A 25887-nucleotide genomic window follows, 5' to 3' on the forward strand; every position below is an offset into this window, starting at 1 on the left:
TGGGCTCCAGTGGCTTTCGGTTCAAAATGACCTATGTCTTGTTCAATAAAAACATGTGGTAAATACAATGTTTTATAAGATACTATAGGCTACAATGGTGGGGTTCGGCCCTCAGTGTTTTGGCGATGATGAAAACCGGCCTCCGTGACGCAAACTTGCCGACACGGAGGAATCTTCTCAAACTCTCTGCAAACTCTCTGTTCTCTGGTGAGCGAGAAAGGAAGAAAGAGGGGAAGGTTCAGAGGGAAGACACGTCTGAGCTGAAGTTCACTGCGGCCCCAACTATTAAACCGCTTCATCTGAACTCCGTTAATTTAACACGGTGTGGTTTCATGCGTGAGTTTAATTGCAGTGAGCCGTCCCTCCACCAAAAGCACCAAAATGGCCCTGATTATTATTATTATCTCGGTCACCTTTCGTGGACACCATGTCAGTATTTGGAGGCACTTCCTGGATAAATCTCCGGCTCAAAGCGACAGAATAAACATCGTAAAGAGAGTCTGGTCTCCCATGTTTCCACCTGCAGCGCCTGTGACTGTGGTTGTGTTTGAAGCTGTAATATTCACAAGGCGGAGTGAGGAGTGAAGAACAGAGCAGATCATTGTTAAACATCTCAAAACGGTGAAGGTTTTTGGCTGTTTTTTCCTGCTTCAAGTTCAGATGGAAGTGTAAAGTGTAAATCCTCAGCCGCCCAAAGCCGTTTACGTCAGTTCTCGTTGGTTATTTGTCCAGTTCAGTGTTCGGAGGATGAAACGGTTTTCTGGAATGTTTTCCAAAAATAAACGTCCTGCTGAGGATGGAGTGGTCACATGACAGTTTATATCTTTAATGACAAGCACTTGGCTCCATCCGCAGAGAACTGTAAGGCCGACATTCAGATCCGGAATAGTTACAGATTAAAGAAGTCACAAAGAGCATGATGCGCGGCCACCAGGGGGAGCCGCTTCCCCAATAATGAGCCTCTCCTTTGCTGATGAACTGATGCATCTGTGAATGATCTGTGAGTTTCCCTGTGGGTCAGACTCTTACAGCAGCAGCCCACCCCTCCCTAAGCGCTGTCCCGCCCCGCCTCCTCCTCCTTCCTCTGCCTGTACCCGTTGTAAACCTCCAGGAACATGTCCCTGCAGGGGATCTTGGCCTGCAGCTTGGAGCAGATGAGGAAGGAGCCGGCCATCTTGCGGTGCAGGGAGTAGGTCTCCTCGGGCGGCGGCGTGAGGCGGTGCCGCAGCATCACGGGCACCAGGCTCTGGATGCGCTGCGTGGTGCTCTGCGCCCCGAAGTCGAAGGGCTCCGACGAGGCGAAGGCTTCCCCCAGGATCATCACCGCCTCCACGTGCGCCTCCTTCATCGCCTGAGCGGGACAGAGGAGAGAGGAGGAGGGGCTTCAACTTAAACACTCAGGGTTATGACGGGCTGTGTGAAGGCCCCACATAGGGCTGTGCAATTAATCGAAATTCGATTACGATTTCGATTACAACAGTAAACGATGACAAAATTAGCATAATCGCAAAAAATCTATTATAATTTGTTTTAATTTTTTTCTTCTTTTTTAAAAACCTTATTATTTTTTTCTATTTTTTTTTTTTTTTTTTTTTTACTTTTTTGATGGATTTTTGTCTTTTTTAATGGATTTTTGTCACTTTTTTTGCTGGATTTTTGTCATTTTTTTGCTGGATTTTTGTCATTTTTTTGCTGGATTTTTGTCATTTTTTTCCTGGATTTTTGTCATTTTTTTGCTGGATTTTTGTCTTTTTTTTTGCCGGAATTTTTTCACTTTTGCTGGATTTTTGTCACTTGATTATTATTTTTTCAATAATCGAGCAGCCCTAGCCCCACATGTTTGGGGACTTTTACGATGATGAAGCGACATTTTTCCAGAAACATCTACATTTACAGGGCTCTGTTGCTCTAAAAGAAAAATGTCCTGAACAGACTAAAACAGGGTTAATTTTAGTCAAAGTAATAGTTTTGTGACTAAAATTGGACTAAAACTAAATTAAAAGTTTCTCATGAGACTAAAACTATGAAAATGTCCAGATATTTTAGTCGACTAAAATAAGACTAAATAAAAATGAAAAGGAGAGACTAAAATCACCCAAACTTTTGACCGTCTGAAAGAGCCTCAGATCATGGAAATCCTCTGTTAAAGGAGCAGCTCCATGAAGCAGAGGAAGAAGACTAAATATGATTATAATGAATATTATTAATGCAAAGTCGACTAAGTTTACTTGCAATTTTAGTTACATTTTCATTAAACTCTTACCACCCGCCTGAACCAAATGCATTCTGTCCTCTTTGGCTATTATACAGGTCTGTGTAACACCTCATTTGAAAGCTAAGACCCACAAACTGATCTTTTTCCTCGCGTTGTTGAGGGGTTGAGTCACCTTTTTTATGTTGTTTTTTTTTTTCTTTTTGGTAAAATTTTTATTGAATTTTGTCATTTTTTTGGTAGAATTTTTGTCACATTTTTGTTGAATTTTTGTGAAAGAATTCAACAATTTTTTTCACAAATTTGTTGAAAATTGTAGAATGTTTGTCCCATTTTTGTTGCACTTACATCCTTGTTTTCTTCCCATTTTTTGTGGCTGTTTTGGTGCTTTTTTCCCAAGAAGCTTTTTGATTGGGGTAAAGCCAAACTGGAGAAAATGGGATCCGTTCAGGTGGGAGTTAAGAGGTTAAACGACTAAAACTAAATAAAAATATGTTGTCAAAATTAACACTGGACTACAAAAGGACAGAAAACATACAAACAATTTTCTTCAGTTCCCCCACCACCATTCTCCCCCCATATTTTTTTCACATTTTAGTTTCTATTCCCACAATTACACGCCCCCCAAATGTTGCAATTTTTTTCCCCTTTTTTTCTACCACTTTGTTCTCAACCTCTCCATTTTCCCCCTGTTTTTTCCTACTCATTTTGCCTGTTTTTTTTGTGTTTTTTTTCACCAATCTCCCAATTTTATACACCAAATTTTCCCCATATTATCCAACTAATTTCCACCTATTTTGCCATTTTCCCCACACACATATTTCTTGACATTGGAGCTAAACAGGATCTTGTAAATTGGCATATCTTCCAAAGAGTTAATTGGATATTGCCTTGTAAACGAGATCTCCTCCTTTGCCTTAAATATATCACCAGATTTACCGTCACCCCAGTGAAGTCCGTGTTCGTACCTTGGCCTCGAAGCCCGTGAGGAACTTGAGGTCGATGGACTTTTGCAGAACGGTGTCTCTGTCTCCGATCGACGCCGCGTGAACCACCTGCAACGCAGATGGAAAAAAACACGGAGAAAACACTTCAGAGCAGGGTCACTGAGGCACAATAACTGTCTTTACAATGAGAGAAACATCACAGATCATCTCAGAGCTGTGTCGGTCTGTCGTGGGGAAGAGGGAGCGAGTCCGTCTACGTTCCCGCCCTCACCTAACGACCGAAAGGACGAGATCACGGATACAAGCGGCCGACATGAGCTTCCTCCTCAGGGTGGCTGGGGGTGAGGAGCTCAGCTACCCGGGAGGAGCTGGAGGACATGTCTCCGAGCTGGCCTGGTGTCGCCTCTGGGTCCCCTCAGAACAGCTGGAGGAGCTGTGTGTGGATCGGGAAGACTGGGCATCTCTGCTCAGAGCTGCCCCCACGACCCGGCTTCAGATAAGGGGAAGAAGAAGGATGGATGGCCCTTCGCCTCAGAATAATTGTGTCATTGTTTAAAGCGGGGGGTATTATGCAAAATGGACTTTTTCCAGCTTTCCATCATGTTATTATGTCACTCCCTCATTAAAAACATGCCTGAAGTGTTGCCTTGGCACATTCACGTATTTTTGAGTAATCTGTAAAAACTCTGATGGCGGCCATTTTAGGGATAGGTTTGCCTGAGTCCTCCTAGGAACGCCCCCACCTCCTGGAGACGCCTCCGAGCTTTCGTCACCAGCCGAGTAACCGACCACTGCTCCTCAGCAGAACCCCCTCCCCACTGATGCCACAGACAGCGTGTGGAGGGGGCGTGTCTAAAGGCTCAGAGGTTCTTAAAGAGACAGAGGCCTATTTCAAGACATTCACTTCAGCCATTTTGAGAGAGACATTTTATACAAGGCAGTTATTCTAATTTACTGCATTTACAGACCAACAGAAGGTTTGGTCATCATTGTAGTGTGATATAGACTGGTGCTGTGTGAGTGAAAAAATCAGAATACCCCCTCTTTAATTATTACTAAGTCCTTCCTGAGGCAGGATAATAAAAGCGCTCCTGGACGTTCTTGTTGTGGATGTAATCCTGATGTCGGACTAGAGAGGCAGGACACCTCGCCTGCTGGATGGATGGCAGTGCAGAGCTCCAGATAAAGTGTGCTTAAATGCTCTGCCTCTCTGCAGCACTTTGACGTCTACCCTAAATATTATAATTAAAATGGAAAAGTTGCTCAGTCAGTGAAAGAGCTGAATAACTTACTGTAGAAAGTGCAAATCTGTTTAAAAATGACTGAAGAAAATGTGCCTGAATTCCCTTTTGTACGGCAACACTTGGGACTGTCTGGACAATAGTTTGATTTTGAGGATCTGGAAAAACCCTCAAAATCAACGACTAGACCATCCACAGTCCCAGCAGTGGTGGTCAGTAACGGCCAGTGTTGTCACGGTGATGGCAGTGCTTCGTATCCGTCTGGTCTCACCTCGATGTAGTCGTCGGTGAAGGCCGGCTCGTAGTCTCTGCAGGCTCCGAAGTCCAGCAGATAAACCTTCAGCAGAGGCTCAGTCAGTACAGATCAGGCTTCAGAGACCAGGATTATCCCAACTCGTACCTTGTCGCTTTCCGTGTTGTAGAAGAAGTTGGACCAGTTCGGGTCCGTCTGCATGAACCTGAACTCGAACAGCTCCCGGAGGCACAGCTGCAGGATCCGGAAGCAGATCTGAGGCCAAGAGACCACATCGTTAACAGCAGAGTAAACCGGAATGGAAATGTGATTGTAGTTCTACGTTTATTCCTCTGTGTTGTGGGCTCTGACCTGGTTCCTGGTGTCCTGGTCCAGCTCCACACATCTGTCCAGAGGAACGCCCTGCACCAGCTCCATGGACAGCACTCTGCTCCCGCTGAGCGAGTCGATGACCTCCGGCACGCCGAAGAAATCATTTCCCTCCAGCAGGTTCCTAAGCACAGAGGAGATCAGGTCAACGAGGCGGCAGAGGCTTCGCAGTGTTCGCTCTGAACTGTAAAGACTTCAGTAAAGGTCAAGTATTTGTGACCCATCACGAGAACGGGGGACATGACTCGGATTTGGGGCATTTTGAGCGGGACAGAGCTGTGAAAGTGTCGTCTCCAAAGTTTCCAACAATGTGTCTGAAATCTGAGAAGATGTGGCAAGTTGAATTTAGGAAGTGGAAATACCGTAAATTCTCTAATACTGGCCTGTATTCCATTAGCGGCCGGGTCTCCGACAGAGGCCGGGTCTCCGACAGAGGCCGGGTCTCCGACAGAGGCCGGGTTCGCGGCTGGCGGAGGCAAATTAAAGCCGGTCTCTAAAACAGGCCGGGGCTTTTTTTAGAAACTATAGCGGTAGAAATGTTCCCCATGTTAGTAAATGTGTCTCATACTGGTGTAAATGAAAACTCACGTGCAGGAAGTAACAAACTGAACCCGGGCCGAGGGGGACGCTGCGGAGGAGCTGATCCGAGCGTAACTTTGACACAGATTTAGCCACTTTTCAAACCTCCTGTGACGATATTTGGAAACAGGGCAAACAACAAAAATTGTGTGACCCTCCAGGGTTTTAATAAAGTCTCCATCGCGTCTTCAAAGCACGTCCAGCTGCTCCGTGTGCAGGTCAGTCCCGCCTCAAAATAACTCCTCCCATCAGCGCGAGCGTCTCGTCTTCTCTCGGGTCAGTCTCATGATCGATCACAAACACAAACGCTCCGTCTAAACTCGCCTTTTACACGAGATAACAACAAATAATCCGGTCCGCGGTAAAAACGAAACCGAAACCTGCAGTGACACTGATGTCAAAGCTCCGCTAACAGCAACGAAACACTTCCTGTTGTCCCGACAAAATAAAAGGCGTCAATGTTCCAGCCGCTGGGAGAGGGTTTGAAATGTTCATTAATAAATGAACCTAATATTTTAGGTGCAAATGGACACAAATCTCGTTTTTCTTCGTTTTCCTGGCTGTCTGTTTTGCTCAAATAGAAATAAAGGCCTGTCTCTAATTGTGGCCTGGCTCATTTACATCTCATTTACATAACGCCGCTGTAAAGCCCCCCGTCGTGTCGTGTGTGTTTCAGAGTTCACTCAAACGCACAGAAACTGATCCACAACAGGCGTCTGTATAAAACTAAAGGATGTGTCAACAATGCAAACCAAAGCAGCGGCACCTCCTCCCCAAACAACACAAGGAAACAGGAGCGTTTTCTAACGTGGAAACAGAGCGAGACGTCAGAGATCAACGAAAAACGCAAAATCCAACAGAATAAAAACATACGAAACTTACAGTTTGGTTCTTTTGCAGAAGCTTTTTTTAAGGCTGAAGCTTTTGGCTAAAGTGTGGTCCTGTCTGGGAGCAAAGCAGCGTCTCTGTCCCGCTGTCGCTGCTTTGCTCAAGGCTCTTCATGAGGAAGCGGCGCCGCATAATTCGTTATTAACAAACCCACTTCTAAACACGTCCACGGTTCAGCTCGTCTGATTCAATCTTTGTCTGTGTGTATTTACATACTGGGTAAACAAAGCCACGCCCCGACTGCAACCCCCAAATCTCCCTGAACAAGCCGGTTAAAAGGTTTACACTTTTAAATATACCAATACTGCAGCTTAAACATGGAGAGGCTTCTTCGTGGCTTCAACTGAACGATTTTGGATAAAAGGTTCTCTCGACGGGTCACATTTGTTTCCGAATGAAGTCCCTGGTCTCCCGTGTTTGTTGCGTCCACACACTCCGATCTCCCGTGTTTGTGGCGTGTGCAGGACTGACCTGAACTTCTTGGCGCACTGGGCCTCTCTCTTGTAGTCGCACTCCCAGACCAGCTCCCTCTGCAGGACCTCCAGACTGCTGTCCGCGAACAGGCCTGAGGAGAACAGAGCGGGTTAAGCCTGAGCGACTGGGCGGATGGTGAGGGAGCGTGACTTTACCGTCGGGCAGAATGAGGCTCATCTTCAGCACCGACATCATGTTGTTGATGTCGCTGTGGATGCTCTCGGCCACTCCGGGATACTGCGAAAACACACACACATGTGAGAGAGATCAGAGGGCGAACCCGTCCTCCTAAAGTGCAGCAGAGTCTAACCTCTTATCTCCCGCCAGAACCGAGAGGATCTTTTTCCTCACGTCATCAGATTTCTTTTCCATCATTTTTTGTTAGGTATTCAACTCATTTTTGTAATTTTTTATCACATTTTTGTCACATTTTTGTAATTTTTTTGTCATTTTTTGTCACATTTTTTTCATTTTTTGGTCAATTTTTATCACATTTTTGTGTTATTTTTTTGTCAATTCTTGTCATTTTTTCGTAAATTTTTATCACATTTTTTGGGCATTTTTTGTTCTTTGTAATTTTTTTGTAATTTTTTGTCACATTTTTTTTATTTAAATCGTCAATTTTTTATCAAATTTTGTCATTTTTTTGTTATATTTTGGTCATTTTTTGTCATATTTATATCACATTTTAGTCACATTTTTTAATTTTTTTTGGTCATTTTTTCTAATTTTTTTGTCAAATATTTATCACATTTTTGTAATTTTTTTGTCAAATATTTATTACATTTTTGTAATTTTTTGGTCATTTTTTGGTCATTTTTTGGTAATTTTTTGTCAATTTTTTTTCATTTTTTGGTCAATTTTTATCAATTTTTTTGGTCATTTTTTGGTCACATTTTTGTCATTTTTTGTCAATTTCTTGTGACATTTTTGCCACTTTTTCCATCAATTTTTCGGCACTTTTTTGTCACATTTCCATCATTGTTTTCGGCACAGCTTTGTTGCTATTTTCACAGCTTTTGTCCAGAAGCTTTTGGACTGGGGTAAAGCCAAACTGGAGAAAATGTGCTCGGTTCAGGTGGGAGTTAAGGGGTTAACAGAGCGTGTGCTGTGGTCGGAGAAATACAGAGGACGTTTCTGGGTTTCATTGTTTCCAGATTAGAGAAAGCCTCATGCGTCCTCAGCCGGACCGTCTCCTGGTCACGGCGTTGTCCTGACACTGTCCTGCAGAGGGCGCCTCTGTAGACACGTCAGAACCAGCCCCTGCTCCGTCTGTACCTGGATCTTCATGGCGATCTCGCGTCCGTCCTTCAGCACGCCGTGATGGACCTGACCGATGGACGCCGCCGCGAACGGTTTGTCCTCGAACGACTCCAGCTGGTCCCTCCACCCAGCGCCCAGGTTCTCCTCCAGGACTTTCTGAACATTCACAGATAAAACAAACGCATTTACAACTCACGGTGCTCACGGACACAGGACGGCCACAGGGCTGTATTCTATGGCCCCCACTGTTTAAACTGCTTTCTAATGACGGCTTGGATCATTTCTGTGGTCATATTAGTAGTTAGTATCCAAGATTTTAGAAAGAAATCTGCAATTGATCCTGTTCTTTTAGGGTGTATTCAGACCTGCACTGTTTGGTCCACTTTAAACGGATCAGGGTTCGTTTTGAACGCTGCTCCGGATTTTTTATTCAGGTGTGAAACAACAAACGAATCCTGGTGCGGATTCAAGGAACCGGATCGAGACCCACTTTTTCAGGTGGTCTCGGTCCGGCTTCCAAACGGACTCTGGTCCAGTTTGCTCCAGGTGTGAATATAAACCACTGTTGATCCGAAACAACTGTGGGAAACATGCACCTTTTTGGGCTTAACAAGCCACCGTAGCAAGGCACCGTGAGAAAAGTTATCCCTTCGCGGCTGCTAACGCTAATATTGAATGGATGCTACAAACAATGAGCCGTGGACAGACCTGGAGCTCCTGGATATTTAGGCAGATGCACAAACACAACTGTGAGAAAAGACACACAAAAATGCGTTTGTGTTTAGCGAGAAAATGAAGAGAGGCTTCGAGCGTCTCCGGAACAGCCGCGGCGTCAAAGTGGAAAAAACTTCGCCAAACTTAAATGAAAGTACGAGACGCATTAAAGAAAAGTGGAGCATCAAGACCAACAGTTTGTCCCGTGGACATAATGGAAACAAACAGCTCAGCTAGGGCTGCAGCTAACGATTATTTTGATAATCGATTTATCTACAGATTATTTTCACGATTAATCGCTTGGCTATGAAAGGTGCACGGAAATGGTATTTTTTCCATTTTTTGACCACATAGAGCTAAAGTGGCGCCGCTTGAAAACATGTTGATGGAGCAAACTTAAAGTAAACATTTGTTGGAGGCTCTTTGTGCTAATTCTGCTTTCTGATTGGACGAGGCAAAGACAGATATTGATGAAATTTACGATGTACAAAACACTACAGACCCTCACTTTAAAAATAAAGTAGGTTTTCATCCAAAATACATAATTGTCATGTCTTTTTTGCTCTATTTTAGTCTGTGTTCACTAGAAAACGATTAATCGATTACTGAAATAGTTGACAACTATTTCAGTAATCGATTAGTTGTCGTTTAATCGATTAGTTGTCGTTTAATCGATTAGTTGTTTCAGCCCTAAGCTCAGCAGACGACCCTTCATCCACACAAACCTCCTCCTCCTCCAGCTGCTCCGGTGAAGCTGAGGTTAAAGGTCAGTGGTTTAGCCTCTCACGTTTCTTTTATTATCATAGTAAGCGTCAAATGTTCATTTTATTTCATTTGTTGTGGTCCTTGCCGTCCAATGGGAGCCTCGATCGTCACACACGTGTTTACAAGATATAGTTCTCTTGCAAAAAGTACAGTCTGAATACGAACTGCACCAAACGAAAAAATAAAGTTCGCTTCTGATCCGGAACAAGGACTTTTCTGGTCTGAATACACCCTTAACCTCTGAACCCTTTTACATTTGGGTTATTTAAATGCCTTTCAATGATATTTAAGGCTCTACTTTATTGACTTCCCGTGCCGTTTCCCCCCTCGGACCCTCCTCCCGCTTGTCTTACGTTCATCTGCCAGACGGGCATGAAGTCTGCGCTCTGCCGGACCCTCTCGAAGATCTTCTGCAGCTGTGGGTTGATGAAGGAGTTGTCTGAAACACACACAGTCTCGGTGAAACCCTGTCGTTCTGGCTGAAGTGTAGCCGAGCGGCCGTACCTTGGATACTCAGCATCTGGCCGATCTTCAGCGCGGCGCCTCGCACTTTACACAGCGTGTTGACGATCCTCTCGGCGTTGGCCTCGGACAGAAGAGGCGAGTCCAGCAGAGCGTTCATGTCTGTGACACGGGAGACAGAAGGCGTCTTCATCACTGCAGCTTTTGTTTGTCTCCTCTTTCATTCTTTTTGTGAATACATTCCCCTCTCTTTACTCGTCAGTCTAGCACAAAACATCTGGAAACAACTTCACCCACTTTACAACAGAGATAAAAGCTCAGAAAAGCCCAGAGTGCAGGACATGTCTCTGTAAAACTGATTAAACATGAACGAACCTCCTTTGCTCTTTCCTCCCAGAGACTGTTTGGCCACTTCAGCGATGGCTCCGAATCCCAGCCCCACGGCCAAACCTGCGGACGGACCAGAGAACACCTGTGTGACCTCTGTGTGACCTCTGTGTGGCCTCTGTGTGGCCTCTGTGAGACCTCTGTGTGACCTCTGTGAGACCTCTGTGTGGCCTCTGTGTGACCTCTGTGTGGCCTCTGTGTGACCTCTGTGTGGCCTCTGTGTGGCCTCTGTGTGGCCTCTGTGTGGCCTCTGTGTGACCTCTGTGTGGCCTCTGTGTGACCTCTGTGTGGCCTCTGTGTGGCCTCTGTGTGACCTCTGTGTGGCCTCTGTGTGACCTCTGTGTGGCCTCTGTGTGGCCTCTGTGTGGCCTCTGTGTGGCCTCTGTGTGGCCTCTGTGTGGCCTCTGTGTGGCCTCTGTGTGGCCTCTGTGTGGCCTCTGTGTGACCTCTGTGTGGCCTCTGTGTGGCCTCTGTGTGGCCTCTGTGTGGCCTCTGTGTGGCCTCTGTGTGACCTCTGTGTGGCCTCTGTGTGGCCTCTGTGTGGCCTCTGTGTGGCCTCTGTGTGGCCTCTGTGTGACCTGTGTGTGACCTCTGTGTGACATCTGTGTGGCCTCTGTGTGGCCTCTGTGTGGCCTCTGTGTGGCCTCTGTGTGACCTGTGTGTGGCCTCTGTGTGGCCTCTGTGTGGCCTCTGTGTGGCCTCTGTGTGACCTCTGTGAGGCCTCTGTGTGGCCTCTGTGTGGCCTCTGTGTGGCCTCTGTGTGGCCTCTGTGTGACCTCTGTGAGGCCTCTGTGTGGCCTCTGTGTGGCCTCTGTGTGGCCTCTGTGTGACCTGTGTGTGACCTGTGTGTGACATCTGTGTGGCCTCTGTGTGGCCTCTGTGAGACCTCTGTGTGGCCTCTGTGTGGCCTCTGTGTGGCCTCTGTGTGGCCTCTGTGTGGCCTCTGTGTGGCCTCTGTGTGACCTGTGTGTGACCTGTGTGTGACATCTGTGTGGCCTCTGTGTGGCCTCTGTGAGACCTCTGTGTGGCCTCTGTGTGACCTCTGTGTGACCTGTGTGTGACCTGTGTGTGACATCTGTGTGGCCTCTGTGTGGCCTCTGTGAGACCTCTGTGTGGCCTCTGTGTGACCTCTGTGTGACCTGTGTGTGACCTCTGTGTGGCCTCTGTGTGGCCTCTGTGAGACCTCTGTGTGGCCTCTGTGTGGCCTCTGTGTGGCCTCTGTGTGGCCTCTGTGTGGCCTCTGTGTGGCCTCTGTGTGACCTCTGTGTGGCCTCTGTGTGGCCTCTGTGTGACCTGTGTGTGACCTGTGTGTGACCTGTGTGTGACATCTGTGTGACCTCTGTGTGGCCTCTGTGTGACCTCTGTGTGGCCTCTGTGACCTCTGTGTGGCCTCTGTGTGGCCTCTGTGTGGCCTCTGTGTGGCCTCTGTGTGGCCTCTGTGTGGCCTCTGTGACCTCTGTGTGGCCTCTGTGTGGCCTCTGTGTGGCCTCTGTGTGGCCTCTGTGTGGCCTCTGTGTGACCTCTGTGTGACCTCTGTGTGACCTCTGTGTGGCCTCTGTGAGTCCTCTGTGTGACCTCTGTGTGGCCTCTGTGTGGCCTCTGTGTGACCTCTGTGTGGCCTCTGTGTGACCTCTGTGTGACCTCTGTGTGGCCTCTGTGAGACCTCTGTGTGGCCTCTGTGTGACCTCTGTGTGGCCTCTGTGTGGCCTCTGTGTGGCCTCTGTGTGACCTCTGTGTGACCTCTGTGTGACCTCTGTGTGGCCTCTGTGAGTCCTCTGTGTGACCTCTGTGAGACCTCTGTGTGGCCTCTGTGAGACCTCTGTGAGACCTCTGTGTGACCTCTGTGTGACCTCTGTGTGGCCTCTGTGTGGCCTCTGTGTGACCTCTGTGTGACCTCTGTGTGGCCTCTGTGTGGCCTCTGTGTGACCTCTGTGTGGCCTCTGTGTGGCCTCTGTGTGGCCTCTGTGTGACCTCTGTGTGGCCTGTGTGTGACCTGTGTGTGACCTCTGTGTGACATCTGTGTGGCCTCTGTGTGGCCTCTGTGTGGCCTCTGTGAGACCTCTGTGTGACCTCTGTGAGACCTCTGTGTGGCCTCTGTGTGACCTCTGTGTGACCTCTGTGTGGCCTCTGTGTGGCCTCTGTGTGGCCTCTGTGTGACCTCTGTGTGACCTCTGTGTGACCTCTGTGTGGCCTCTGTGTGGCCTCTGTGTGGCCTCTGTGTGGCCTCTGTGTGGCCTCTGTGTGGCCTCTGTGTGGCCTCTGTGTGGCCTCTGTGTGGCCTCTGTGTGGCCTCTGTGTGACCTCTGTGTGGCCTCTGTGTGGCCTCTGTGTGACCTCTGTGTGACCTCTGTGTGACCTCTGTGTGGCCTCTGTGTGGCCTCTGTGTGACCTGTGTGTGACCTGTGTGTGACCTCTGTGTGGCCTCTGTGTGGCCTCTGTGTGGCCTCTGTGTGGCCTCTGTGTGGCCTCTGTGTGGCCTCTGTGTGACCTGTGTGTGGCCTCTGTGTGGCCTCTGTGTGGCCTCTGTGAGGCCTCTGTGTGGCCTCTGTGTGACCTCTGTGAGGCCTCTGTGTGGCCTCTGTGTGGCCTCTGTGTGGCCTCTGTGTGGCCTCTGTGTGACCTCTGTGAGGCCTCTGTGTGGCCTCTGTGTGGCCTCTGTGTGGCCTCTGTGTGACCTGTGTGTGACCTGTGTGTGACATCTGTGTGGCCTCTGTGTGGCCTCTGTGAGACCTCTGTGTGGCCTCTGTGTGACCTCTGTGTGACCTGTGTGTGACCTGTGTGTGACATCTGTGTGGCCTCTGTGTGGCCTCTGTGAGACCTCTGTGTGGCCTCTGTGTGGCCTCTGTGAGACCTCTGTGTGGCCTCTGTGTGGCCTCTGTGTGGCCTCTGTGTGGCCTCTGTGTGACCTCTGTGTGGCCTCTGTGAGACCTCTGTGTGGCCTCTGTGTGGCCTCTGTGTGGCCTCTGTGAGACCTCTGTGTGGCCTCTGTGTGGCCTCTGTGTGGCCTCTGTGTGGCCTCTGTGTGACCTGTGTGTGACCTGTGTGTGACCTCTGTGTGGCCTCTGTGTGGCCTCTGTGTGGCCTCTGTGTGGCCTCTGTGTGGCCTGTGTGTGACCTGTGTGTGACATCTGTGTGGCCTCTGTGTGGCCTCTGTGTGGCCTCTGTGTGACCTCTGTGTGACCTCTGTGGGGCCTCTGTGTGGCCTCTGTGGCCTCTGTGTGGCCTCTGTGTGGCCTCTGTGTGGCCTCTGTGGCCTCTGTGTGGCCTCTGTGTGGCCTCTGTGTGACCTGTGTGTGACCTGTGTGTGACATCTGTGTGGCCTCTGTGTGGCCTCTGTGTGACCTCTGTGTGGCCTCTGTGTGACCTCTGTGTGGCCTCTGTGTGACCTCTGTGTGGCCTCTGTGGCCTCTGTGTGGCCTCTGTGGCCTCTGTGTGGCCTCTGTGTGGCCTCTGTGTGACCTGTGTGTGACCTGTGTGTGACATCTGTGTGGCCTCTGTGTGGCCTCTGTGTGGCCTCTGTGTGACCTCTGTGTGACCTCTGTGTGACCTCTGTGTGGCCTCTGTGTGGCCTCTGTGTGGCCTCTGTGTGGCCTCTGTGTGGCCTCTGTGTGGCCTCTGTGTGACCTCTGTGTGACCTCTGTGTGACCTCTGTGTGGCCTCTGTGAGTCCTCTGTGTGACCTCTGTGTGACCTCTGTGTGGCCTCTGTGTGGCCTCTGTGTGGCCTCTGTGTGACCTCTGTGTGACCTCTGTGTGGCCTCTGTGAGACCTCTGTGTGGCCTCTGTGTGACCTCTGTGTGGCCTCTGTGTGACCTCTGTGTGGCCTCTGTGTGACCTCTGTGTGACCTCTGTGTGACCTCTGTGTGGCCTCTGTGAGTCCTCTGTGTGACCTCTGTGTGGCCTCTGTGTGGCCTCTGTGACCTCTGTGTGGCCTCTGTGTGACCTCTGTGTGGCCTCTGTGTGACCTCTGTGTGACCTCTGTGTGGCCTCTGTGACCTCTGTGTGGCCTCTGTGTGGCCTCTGTGTGGCCTCTGTGTGGCCTCTGTGTGGCCTCTGTGACCTCTGTGACCTCTGTGTGACCTCACAGCTTCACATAAACACTCACCTCCGAAGTTCACCAGGCGACTGATCCTCGTGGCCGGGACCTTCCTCTCTCTGGCGCGCTCGCTCAGCTGATCAATGAGGATAAAGGGGAGTGAGACAGACTGTCGGGTTTTAAAGTATTTCTCAATAGAATACAGTAAATTCAAAACTTCATGCCCCCAAGTGCCCTTTTCTCTCCATATCTGTATTTGTATTTGTATTTTATCAAGCTTTCCCGTGGTCCTTTCCATTGATTCAGTTAGAACAAGCCCTATTAGCTGCTTTGCCCCTCGTTGGTTTGTGATTTCAATGCCCTCTGTCCTGCAGCAGCTCAGAATGAGGAAGAGGAACAGTCTGTAAATCTAGTGCTTCAAAACGCTTTGTTTCGTCTCAGTCTGTCACATCATCTCAGCTTTATATTCTCATACAACAAGGTGAAACCCAGACATTCTCAATTGTCCTTTTCCTAAGGCCCCGTTTCAGCCACGGCCCCGTGAAGAGACGGAAGTGAAGAAGACAAATAGTTGTAAGTCTGTGTGTAATATATACTAACATAATGGGGGGGGAAATTATAATAATAATAAAAAAATCAATATTAAATAAATTCATAAGCCTAGAAATCAAATGGATTTGAAATCAACATGATGTATACAAAAAAAACATATCTATGGTCAGTGGGCACTGTTAATGTGGGGGCTGCCCTGAGCCCCTGCCCCTCGGGAGCTCTCTGCACGGCCCTGCTCCGCTGTCAAAAACTTGAACAACAATTGACCACTTAATCTCTTGAACACAGTTCCCAAAGCTCTTGCACTCTTTATGTCGAAGACCGGACACAGTTTTGCTTATTTGAACAAATTGTTCGGTCCAAGCTCACGGGCAGAATAAGGCTCTGGGACTTCACTAGATTTGGAAGGTTGTATTTTTCATCTTTCTAATTCCTTCGTAATTTATTGATCTGTGAACCGCACAAAACAAGGTTGAATTTTGACAGATCCAAAATCCCTGTAACTAATATATCAGCAGAAAAAAAGGCACATTTTTAACATGAAATGAACATGAGATGTCTGCCACAGCAAAGGTTTCAAACTGATCTCTCTACACTGAATGATCTTTTCCCCTTTCGCCTTAAATAAGCCAAAGTGGCAGCTCGCCCCCGCCGCGGTCGTACCTTCTGTCGCGCGGGCTTGGCGCCGGGCAGTTTGGCCTCTCGGGCCTTCTTCATGTCCTCGGGGGTGAGGCGCACGGTGCTGTGGACTCTCCGGGTCTGGAGCAGCTGCAGACGGTGCAGGTGGTGCAGGGCGGAGGCCGACGTGTGGAGGAACCGCGAGCTGGAGCCCATCGGAGCCGCGCCCGGGGAGGGGGCGGAGCCTGAGCACAGACGCAGACCCAGATGTGAGACGAGTTATTATAGTTTTATATACGAGACTTTCCTTCACATTTTCAAACTCTAAACTGTGCAAAACTGAAAGGCCATTGGAGCCGTTTTCAGCTGTAACTGACCGGAAGTGTCTAAGGTCACGGAGGTCAGTCCCAAAAGTGAAACCTGACGACTCCGAATGATCAGAGGTTTTATGTTCTGATGTTTCTCTGTTGCAGCTCCCAAACTCTGGACTGACCTGCCGCTCCACTTAAGCCCAGTTTAAACCTGGCTTAAGGCACTTTTTAAACACTACACTAGCACATGTCATGGCCAAGGTCCGGGCCGTTCGTGCTCTGCCTCTGTGTGTTGTGAACCCCAGACCAGGGGTCGGCAACGTCAGGCCCAGGGGCCAAATCCGGCCCCTCAGCACAGAACCTCTGGCCCTCAGGATGATTTAGAGAAACATTATTACACAAATCAGAGAGTGCTTTGAACATTATTAGAACGGTAGAAATAAAGGTAGAAATACTGTCAATACACCCAATTAGGGCATATATTATGTACAACACCGGCATTTGGAAGAAATGCACTGGAAAAAATTTAAGCAAGAAATGACATAAATCTACTTGAACTAAGAGATTAAAGTCGATTTGACCTAGTCTTCGATGAGATAAAACCTCTAGTATTACTTATTCTCTTAATTCAGATTATTTTGTGTCATTTCAAGTGAAAAACAATTATTTCTCTGATTTCACGTGGGTTTTATTCTTGTTCCGTTGGCGCTGTAGCATTTGTATCTTGGATTAGTTCAAACCAACTCAAATTCAACAAAGAAGAACTTCAATTAAAGCAATTTCAAGTCATTTATCTAATTTAAGATGGTCATTTTTCCAGTGTTGTGCTTTACTTTAGGCAATAATCAGAGGCTTCAGCCCTCGGTCTATTTACAGTTAAGAAAATCGACCTCCGCCAAGAAAACTTGCCTAACCCCTGCCCGAGACCTTTTGTGAAGCACTTTGGTAAACAATACTTGTTTTTATTTGTTTGTTTGTTTACTTTATTGTCCCCGTAGGGAAATTTGTCCTCTGCATTTAACCCATCCTTCGATGCCGCTGGGGCGACCCGTAAGGAGCAGTGGGCGACGGCAGTGCCGCGCCCGGGGCCCCATCTCCATGATGTGGAGCCAGGCTGATGGTCAGAATCACCTGGCTGGAGGATTCACCTATTGCACATGTTTTAGTGGTAGGGGAAACCAGAGTACCCGGAGGAAACGTACGCAGACACGGGGAGAACATGCAAACTCCACACAGAAAGGCCCCGTCCTGGTGGGAATCAAACCCGGGACCTTCTAGCTGTGAAGCACGAGCGTTCACCGCTGTGCTACCGTGACGCCCCATTTTAAATATGTATAAATACATTTGATTGATTGAGGAGATGAGAGTGAATCTGGACAGACTTTGTCGGTTCCACTGCTTAAAGAAACATCCTCTAAAAACTGGCAGTAGATTTGGGAGCTGAGTTTCAGTCCATCTTCAACTTATAATGTTCCAAATGACTCCCCTGCTGGAGCTTCATGCCGTCCCTGATCCAGCCATGGGCCAGTCCACCAGTCCACCAGTCCACCAGTCCACCAGTCCCCCAGTCCCTCAGTCCCTCAGTCCCCCAGCCCCCCTGTCCACCAGCCCACCAGTCCACAAGTCCACCAGTCCCCCAGTCCCCCAGCCCCCCAGCCCCCCAGCCCCCCAGCCCACCAGCCCACCAGCCCACCAGTCCACCAGTCCACCAGTCCACCAGTCCACCAGTCCCCCAGTCCCTCAGTCCCCCAGCCCCCCTGTCCACCAGCCCCCCTGTCCACCAGCCCACCAGCCCCCCAGCCCACCAGTCCACCAGTCCACCAGTCCCCCAGTCCCCCAGCCCCCCAGCCCCCCAGCCCACCAGCCCACCAGTCCACCAGTCCACCAGTCCACCAGTCCACCAGTCCCCCAGTCCCTCAGTCCCCCAGCCCCCCTGTCCACCAGCCCCCCTGTCCACCAGCCCACCAGTCCACCAGTCCACAAGTCCACCAGTCCCCCAGTCCCTCAGTCCCCCAGCCCCCCTGTCCACCAGCCCCCCAGTCCCTCAGTCCACCAGTCCACCAGTCCCCCAGTCCCTCAGTCCCCCAGCCCCCCTGTCCACCAGCCCCCCTGTCCACCAGCCCACCAGTCCACCAGTCCACAAGTCCACCAGTCCCCCAGTCCCTCAGTCCCCCAGCCCCCCTGTCCACCAGCCCCCCAGTCCACCAGTCCACCAGTCCACCAGTCCCCCAGTCCCTCAGTCCCCCAGCCCCCCTGTCCACCAGCCCACCAGTCCACCAGTCCACCAGTCCACCAGTCCCCCAGTCCCCCAGTCCCTCAGTCCCCCAGCCCCCCTGTCCACCAGCCCACCAGTCCACCAGTCCACCAGTCCCCCAGTCCCCCAGTCCCTCAGTCCCCCAGCCCACCAGTCCCCCAGTCCCCCAGTCCCTCAGTCCCCCAGTCCCCAGTCCCTCAGTCCCCCAGTCCCCAGTCCCCCAGTCCCCCAGTCCCCAAGTCCCCAGTCCCCCAGTCCCCCAGTCCCTCAGTCCCTCAGTCCCTCAGTCCCCCAGTCCCCAGTCCCTCAGTCCCCCAGTCCCCAGTCCCCCAGTCCGCCAGTCCCCAAGTCCCCAGTCCCTCAGTCCCCCAGTCCCCCAGTCCCCAGTCCCCCAGTCCCTCAGTCCCCCAGTCCCCAGTCCCTCAGTCCCCAGTCCCTCAGTCCCTCAGTCCCCCAGTCCCCAGTCCCCCAGTCCCTCAGTCCCCCAGTCCCCAGTCCCTCAGTCCCCCAGTCCCCCAGTCCCCCAGTCCCCAGTCCCCCAGTCCCCCAGTCCCCAGTCCCCAGTCCCCCAGTCCCTCAGTCCCCCAGTCCCCAGTCCCTCAGTCCCCCAGTCCCCCAGTCCCCCAGTCCCCAGTCCCCCAGTCCCTCAGTCCCCCAGTCCCCCAGTCCCCAGTCCCCCAGTCCCCCAGTCCCCCAGTCCACCAGTCCACCAGTCCACCAGCCCACCAGTCCACCAGGAGCTGTGTTTTCTTTCACTGATTGCAATACGTCGTGCCGGTCGTCGCCCTCACCTGTGGACGCCGCCCCGGTCGGCGCCTGACTCTGCTCTGCGTCTCCGTAAAACTGAGCGTCCATGGACCACTTGGCCGCTTCCTCCGGGTCGATGTCTGGAAACACGTCCTCCTCGATGGAGCCGGACTGAAACACACACGGAGAGAAGTGACTATTAAAACATGCAGAGAGAACACATCTCTGAGCGCGTTTAGATCTTCCCTCACCGTGGACTTCCCCCCCATGACGGAGCCCAGCAGCCCCTCCACCAGCTCCTGCGCCGCCCGGGCCCCGCTGAAGAGCGTCGAGTTACAGGCCATGAGCCGCAGCTGCTCCCCCTGAGTGCAGGCCAGAGCGGAGCCCACTTTACCGGCCCCGCGGAGGACCTGCAGCACCTCGGACAGCAGCACTGAGAGAGAGAGAGGGGGGGGGAGAGAGAGAGGGGGGAGAGAAGGTTAGTACAACTGATACTCCTGCATCCCTGAAGAGAGAGACACTACAGCATCCACAACTCTGTCCTGTCAAGTGTCATTTCCGTGGATACTCTGAGGAGGATCTGGGAGTGATCATGGACTCAGACCTGAACTTAACCTCTTAACTCCCACCTGAACGGATCCCATTTTCTCCAGTTTGGCTTTACCCTAATCAAAAAGATTCTTGGGAAAAAAAGCACAAAAACAGCCACAAAAAATGAGAAAACAAGGATGTAAACGCAACAAAAATGTGACAAAAACTCAGCAAAAAAATTCCAAAAATTAAGCAAAAAAAGACAAAAATTCAACCAAAAAATGACAAAAATGTGACAAAAATGTGACACAAAAATGACAAAAATTCAACAAAAATGTGACAAAAACGCAACAAAAAAATGACAAAAATTCTACCAAAAAATGACAAAAATGTGACACAAAAATGACAAAAATTCAACCAAAAAATGACAAAAATGTGACAAAAATGTGACAATAACGCAACAAAAAAATGACAAAAATTCAACCAAAAAATGACAAAAATGTGACAAAAAAATGACTAAAACGCAACAAAAATGTGACAAAAATTCAACAAAAAAATGACAAAAAAATCAACCAAAAAATGACAAAAATGGAAAAAAAAAGAAAAGGAAAAAAAAAACATAAAAAAGGTGAGACAACACAGCAGCGGCGCGAGGAAAAAGATCAGTTCTGTGAGTCTTAGCTTTCAAATGAGGTGTTACACAGGCCTATATAATGGCCAACGAGGACAGAATGCATGTGGTTCAGGCGGGTGGTAAGAGGTTAAACAGCCACATCAAAGCAATAACATCAGCAGCTTTTCACCATCTGAAAAACATGGCTCAGATCAGAGGAATAGAGTCAAAACCAGACTTAGAGAGACTGATCCATGTGTTTGCCTCCAGCAGGTTAGACGACTGTAACGGCTGCAGAACTACTACTACTACTACTACTACTACTACTACTACTACTACTACTACTACTACTACTACTACTACTACTACTACTACTGAAAACATGTAAAGCCTGTGAGATGTGACACAAAACATGCTTTAACATCAACACGAAAATCTATTCTAAAAATATGCGGAAATGTAAATAAGAAGGTTTATTATTGTTTTCTGGCTCATTATGAAGCCTTGTCTCACGTGCGCACGACAGTACGTAACACAATTACACAAAACGTAACACATTTTACACAGTACGTAACACATTTACACAGTACGTAGCACATTTATACAGTACGTTGCACATTTACACAGTACGTAACACATTTTTAACACATAGGCAGTATAAAGTATCTTCCTTTAGGGTCATTTATTGGAGCTACATAACCAACCCTCGCTATTAGCTCGTAACCTTGTCTAACGCAGCGCCTCAAATCCAAGCTATGCGGAAAATGCGGCCACATTACGGAACATGCTTCACAAATGACATCATCCAACGTCAGAAGGATTGTTAGTTTAAATATAAAACCACACTTACTGTTGTTATAGCTGTATTTCAGATGTTTCCGTCCTGTCTGTCCTCTCCGAGCTGCTCTGTCCACGGACTGTTTTGCAACGCTTCAACCCGGAAGTGCTAGACGCGTAAACCAACCAATGGCAGAGGGTCTGAAAGGTAAACCGGGCGGGATTTAGAGATGCAGCCAATGGGAGTGCAGGAAACCCGATGATTGACGTGTGAATATAACAGAGAGGCGGGGACAGGGAGGGACAGTGGCCAATGGGAAACAAAGGTGTGTCAAGTGCACGTGCTTCATAAACAGGTTTATGATTTTGAAATATTGAAAATACAAGTAATAACACGCTGTAATGAAGTTCTGTCCCCTTCCTATTTATGTTTAATTATATTTTAAGTGTTCACTAGTTTTATTGTCTAATCCAATTTGGATATTAACCCCTTAACTCCCACCTGAACCGAGCACATTTTCTCCAGTTTGGCTTTAACCCAGTCCAAAAGCTTCTGGAAAAAAGCTGAGACGAAAACAATGATGGAAATGGGACAAAAAGTGAGAAAACATTGACAAAAAAGAGATGAAAAATTGATGACAAAATGACCAAAATGTGACAAAAATGTGATAAAAAAATGACAAAAAAGTGACAAAAAAATGACAAAAATGTGACAAAAATGTGACAAAAAAGTGACAAAAATGTAACAAAAAAATGACCAAAAAAATGACTAAAAAGTGACAAAAATGTGACAAAAAAAATGACAAAAAAATGACAAAAATGTGACAAAAATGTGACAAAAAATGACAAAAAAGTGACAAAAAAATGACAAAAATGTGACAAAAAATGATAAAAATGTGACAAAATGTGACAAAAAAATGACAAAAATGTGACAAAAAATGGATGAAAACATGTGATAAAAATGTGATAAAAATGTGACAAAAATGTGATAAAAATGTGACAAAAAAATGACAAAAATGTGACAAAATGTTACAAAAACATTACAAAAATGTGATAAAAATTTGACAACAATATTACAAAAATTTGACAAAAATGTATGAAAAAAAATGACAAAAAGTTACAAAAATGAGTTGAATGCCCAACAAAAAAATGATGGGAAAAAAATGTGATGACGCGAGGAAAAAGATCCTCTCGGTTCAGGCGGGAGTTAAGAGGTTAAAAGTACATTATGCAACTTTTTATGTGGAAAAAAAAGTTGATATTTGTGTGTAGTTGACCTTGTAGAGACGCAGCGGCTGTGAGTGGTCAGCATGGCGCCTTTACTTTCGATCACAGTGGTCTCTACAACGATCCAGGATCAATTGTTTTGTAGGTTTGCTGATGAGAGCAAGCCATGAAAACTTTCCAAACAATTGATCCTGGAGCGTTGTAGAGACCACTGTGATGGAAAGTAAAGGCGCCATGCTGACCACTCACACAGCCACTGGGTCACTAAGGTCAAATACACACAAATATCAACTTTTTTTATTCAACATAAAAAGTTGCATAATGCACTAATTATGATTTTTTTAAATATTTCTTCACATGTTCACATTTTTTTTACCCCGAGATATATTTCTTCAAATATATATATTTATATTTTTTTGTCTGATGTCACTTCCAGTTGTCCTATCACAAGTTGAAGTCACATTTTCAAGGCGTGATCTAAAAAACAGAGGTAAATACTGTCAGGTAAAGGAAACTCGAGCTGTTTTCTTTAATTTAGTTGAAATATCCTCTTAACCCCTTAACTCCCACCTGAACCGAGCACATTTTCTCCAGTTTGGCTTTACCCCAGTCCAAAAGCTTCTGGAAAAAAGCTGTGAAAAAAGCAACAAAACTGAGACGAAAACAATGATGGAAATGTGACAAAAAAGTGAGAAAACATTTACAAAAAAATGACAAAAAATTGACGAAAAAGTGACAAAAAAATGACAATAAAATAACAAAAAAGACAAAAAAATGTGATAAAAATTTGAAAAAAAATACAAAAATGTGACAAAATGTGACAAAAAAAGAACGAAAAAATGACAACAAAAATGTGACATAAAAATAATCAAAAAATGACAAAAAAATGATTAAAAATTGACAAAAAAAATAACAAAAAAATAACAAAAAAATGACAACAAATTGATAAAAAATTGACCAAAAAATTACTAAAATGTGATAAAAAACTACAAAAATTTGACACAAATTTGACAACAAAATTAAAAAAAATTGACAAAAAAAAAATACAAAAATGTGACAAAAAATGACAAAAAAGTTACAAAAATGAGTTGAATACCCAACAAAAAAATGATGGGAAAAAAATCCGATGACGTGAGGAAAAAGATCCTCTCGGTTCACTTAAGTTGAGGTTAACCCCAGGATTTTTGAAGCTGAAAAAGACTCCGTGGCTTTTATAGGTAAATATCCTCACTGGGTAAAAAGGTTTATGTGTTTCACCCATAATTCAGTCCAATCTCCGTCAGTTTTACAGCATTTTTACCTGTTTAGTCCTGAGTAGACTTTGGCCTGCTGTAGAATGATACTGTCAGAGGTTATGCAGATGATGTCACAGCAAGAACAACATGATGACTCGTAATGGCTTCTGCGTACAGTGAAAATGTATATGTGAATATCCAAGCAAGACATGGTTTACAGTGGGTCAATTTGAGCGCCAGAAGGGCATCACCCCCTGACATCAGCAGGTGGAGCAGAGCGTTTCAGACCGCGTGAGTGAAGCGGAACAAAACTCCCGCCACGTCCATCATCCGGAGCCACGACGCGCCCTTTTCTATCCACACTTAATTGGATCGTCCTTTAATTGCGCCGCTCCTCGTGCCGTTTGATGAGCCCTATGACCTTTCCTCGTGCACAAAGCGGGTCCTGGCGCGAGGAGGGAGGGCGCTCCTTTTATGGGCATCGCACCGACTCCGCGCTCTGATTGGCCGAGCGCCCCGTGCAGCTGCTTGTCAACAAGATGGACTCGGTAAAAGCCAGGCGTTCGGTCCGAGTGGGCCTGGTCTGACCGAGGAGGAGAGACTCTGCTACGGCGATGATATTATTTATTATTATGGTTTTTATAGTAAAAATGAAGGTAATCAGTGTTTTGTAAAGATTTCTGCAGACTCCAAGAATTTCACTTTTTTAAAATTATTTTTTTATATTTATTTATTTTTATTTTATTTTTTTATTAATATTTTCGATACAAAACCTTTTTTTGTCTGACAATGAAAATTAAAGATATAGTTATGAACAGAGATAATGGGGATAAATGTGGTTAAGCTACTTTAACTCGCTAATATTAAGTTACTATTCACATCTCTACATCACCCTACTTTTATATTTACTTCTCTTGTAAAAACTTCTGCCAAACTTACCAATGCCTGGGTTTGGACGTGCAACAAATCACGCTCTGACTTATCCAGGGGCGGACTGGCCATATGTCCATTCTGGAAGAGCACAGAAGGGCCACTGGCTCTAGGGCCACCGGTCTGGCCTCTCAATTTTCTCCTCTTGTCCCCCGCCTTAACCAAGCTTTACCTAAATCGAAAAGCTTAAAAGAAAAGCATCAAAATAGCGACGAGGATGAAAACGGAACAAAAATGTGCCGGAAAAGCAACAAAAAACGTGACAAAAAAGCAACGATAAAAAGCTATGAAAAACCAACAAAAAAGCCACAATAACACAACAAAAATGTGATGAAAACACAACTACAAAGCAACAAAAAAAACACAAAAAGTGAAGAAAAAAAAAACATGACAAAAACATAACAAAGCAATGAAGAAAAGCAATGAAAAACCAACAAAATAGCCATAATAACATAACAAAAACACAAGACAGTGACGAAATACACACACACAAAAAAACCCCACAAAAAGTGGCGAAAAATGTGACGACAATGCGGCGACGTGACAAAAAGTTTCAATCACTTTTGTAGGTCTTAGCTTTCAAATCAGGCATTACACTGTTGCTCTTCGGTCATGAAGTGTCGCGTTTACGCTAATTTGGGCCAGGCTGGTCAGAGTCCAAGGCCGTTTTTCAGTCCAAGTCCGCCCCTGGACTTATCTGCTACAGTGAAGATGACGTCCTCAGAGCAAAATATCCTATTGGATCATTTAAAACAAATGTAAAGTATTGATCCTGATCATTGTATGAATTTCATGTTCACTTACAAATGTGATCGTCTTGTGAATGATCAGATTTCCATTTGTGAATAAGTTTGGTGTTAAATGTCAGTGTCGCTGAACTGTAAGGTTATTGCTGAAAATAGCATTGTTTTTTATCTGCAATGGGAGAACATGTTGGTTCATAAACACATGCACCCACATGATTGTGTGTCTGTGCGTGTACTTGTACTCACGACATTGTGAGGACCAGTTTCAGTTTTTAACCAACAGAGTGAGGACATTTTTGGAAAGTGAGGACATTTTGGGTTTGCCTCACTTATTTGAAAGACTGTTTGAGGGTCGAGATGTGGTTTTAGGGTTAGGTTTAGAATTGGGTTTAGATTAGGTTTAGGATTAAGGTTAAGGTCTGGGTAATACATTATGTCCATGAGTGCCCTCACTAAGATAGAAGTACAAGACTGAGTGTGTGTGCCTAAGTATGGAGAAAGGCAACATATCCATTTCTTCTCTTTGAATCTGTTCATAAACAGGCACTTGCTCCGACTGTAGGCGCTGGTTATGAAAATCTATTTAGTTTCGTTAGTTCTGACGATACTTGTTCTACAAACTCCCTCAGTGAATGTAAATGAAATGTAAAACTCTGAGTCTGCTCGCAGCTGTACATGCGTTTCAGTCACGCACATTTTCTGTGATGTGAATGCCTTTTAAATGTCTTTTAAATGATAAACAGGTATTTTGTGTTGGC

At 46.9% G+C, this 25887-nt stretch overlaps 1 protein-coding gene across 1 annotated transcript; it reads right to left on the bottom strand.

Moving 5' to 3' along the window:
- Positions 1-1047: 1047 nt before the first annotated feature.
- On the bottom strand, positions 1048-21108 carry coq8b (coenzyme Q8B). Its single transcript, XM_079561426.1, has 16 exons — positions 21065-21108; positions 19322-19503; positions 19115-19241; positions 15804-16003; positions 14658-14724; positions 10543-10617; positions 10210-10329; positions 10059-10144; positions 8242-8382; positions 7119-7200; positions 6961-7054; positions 5005-5146; positions 4801-4908; positions 4672-4737; positions 3181-3267; positions 1048-1351 (listed from the first exon to the last, which is right to left on the bottom strand). Coding segments are annotated over exons 1-16 (1881 nt in total). The 5' UTR covers positions 21066-21108; the 3' UTR covers position 1048.
- Positions 21109-25887: the final 4779 nt, after the last annotated feature.

The sequence above is a fragment of the Gobius niger genome, assembly GCF_951799975.1.
Source record: "Gobius niger genome assembly, chromosome: 1".
NCBI classification, from domain to species: Eukaryota; Metazoa; Chordata; class Actinopteri; order Gobiiformes; family Gobiidae; genus Gobius; species Gobius niger.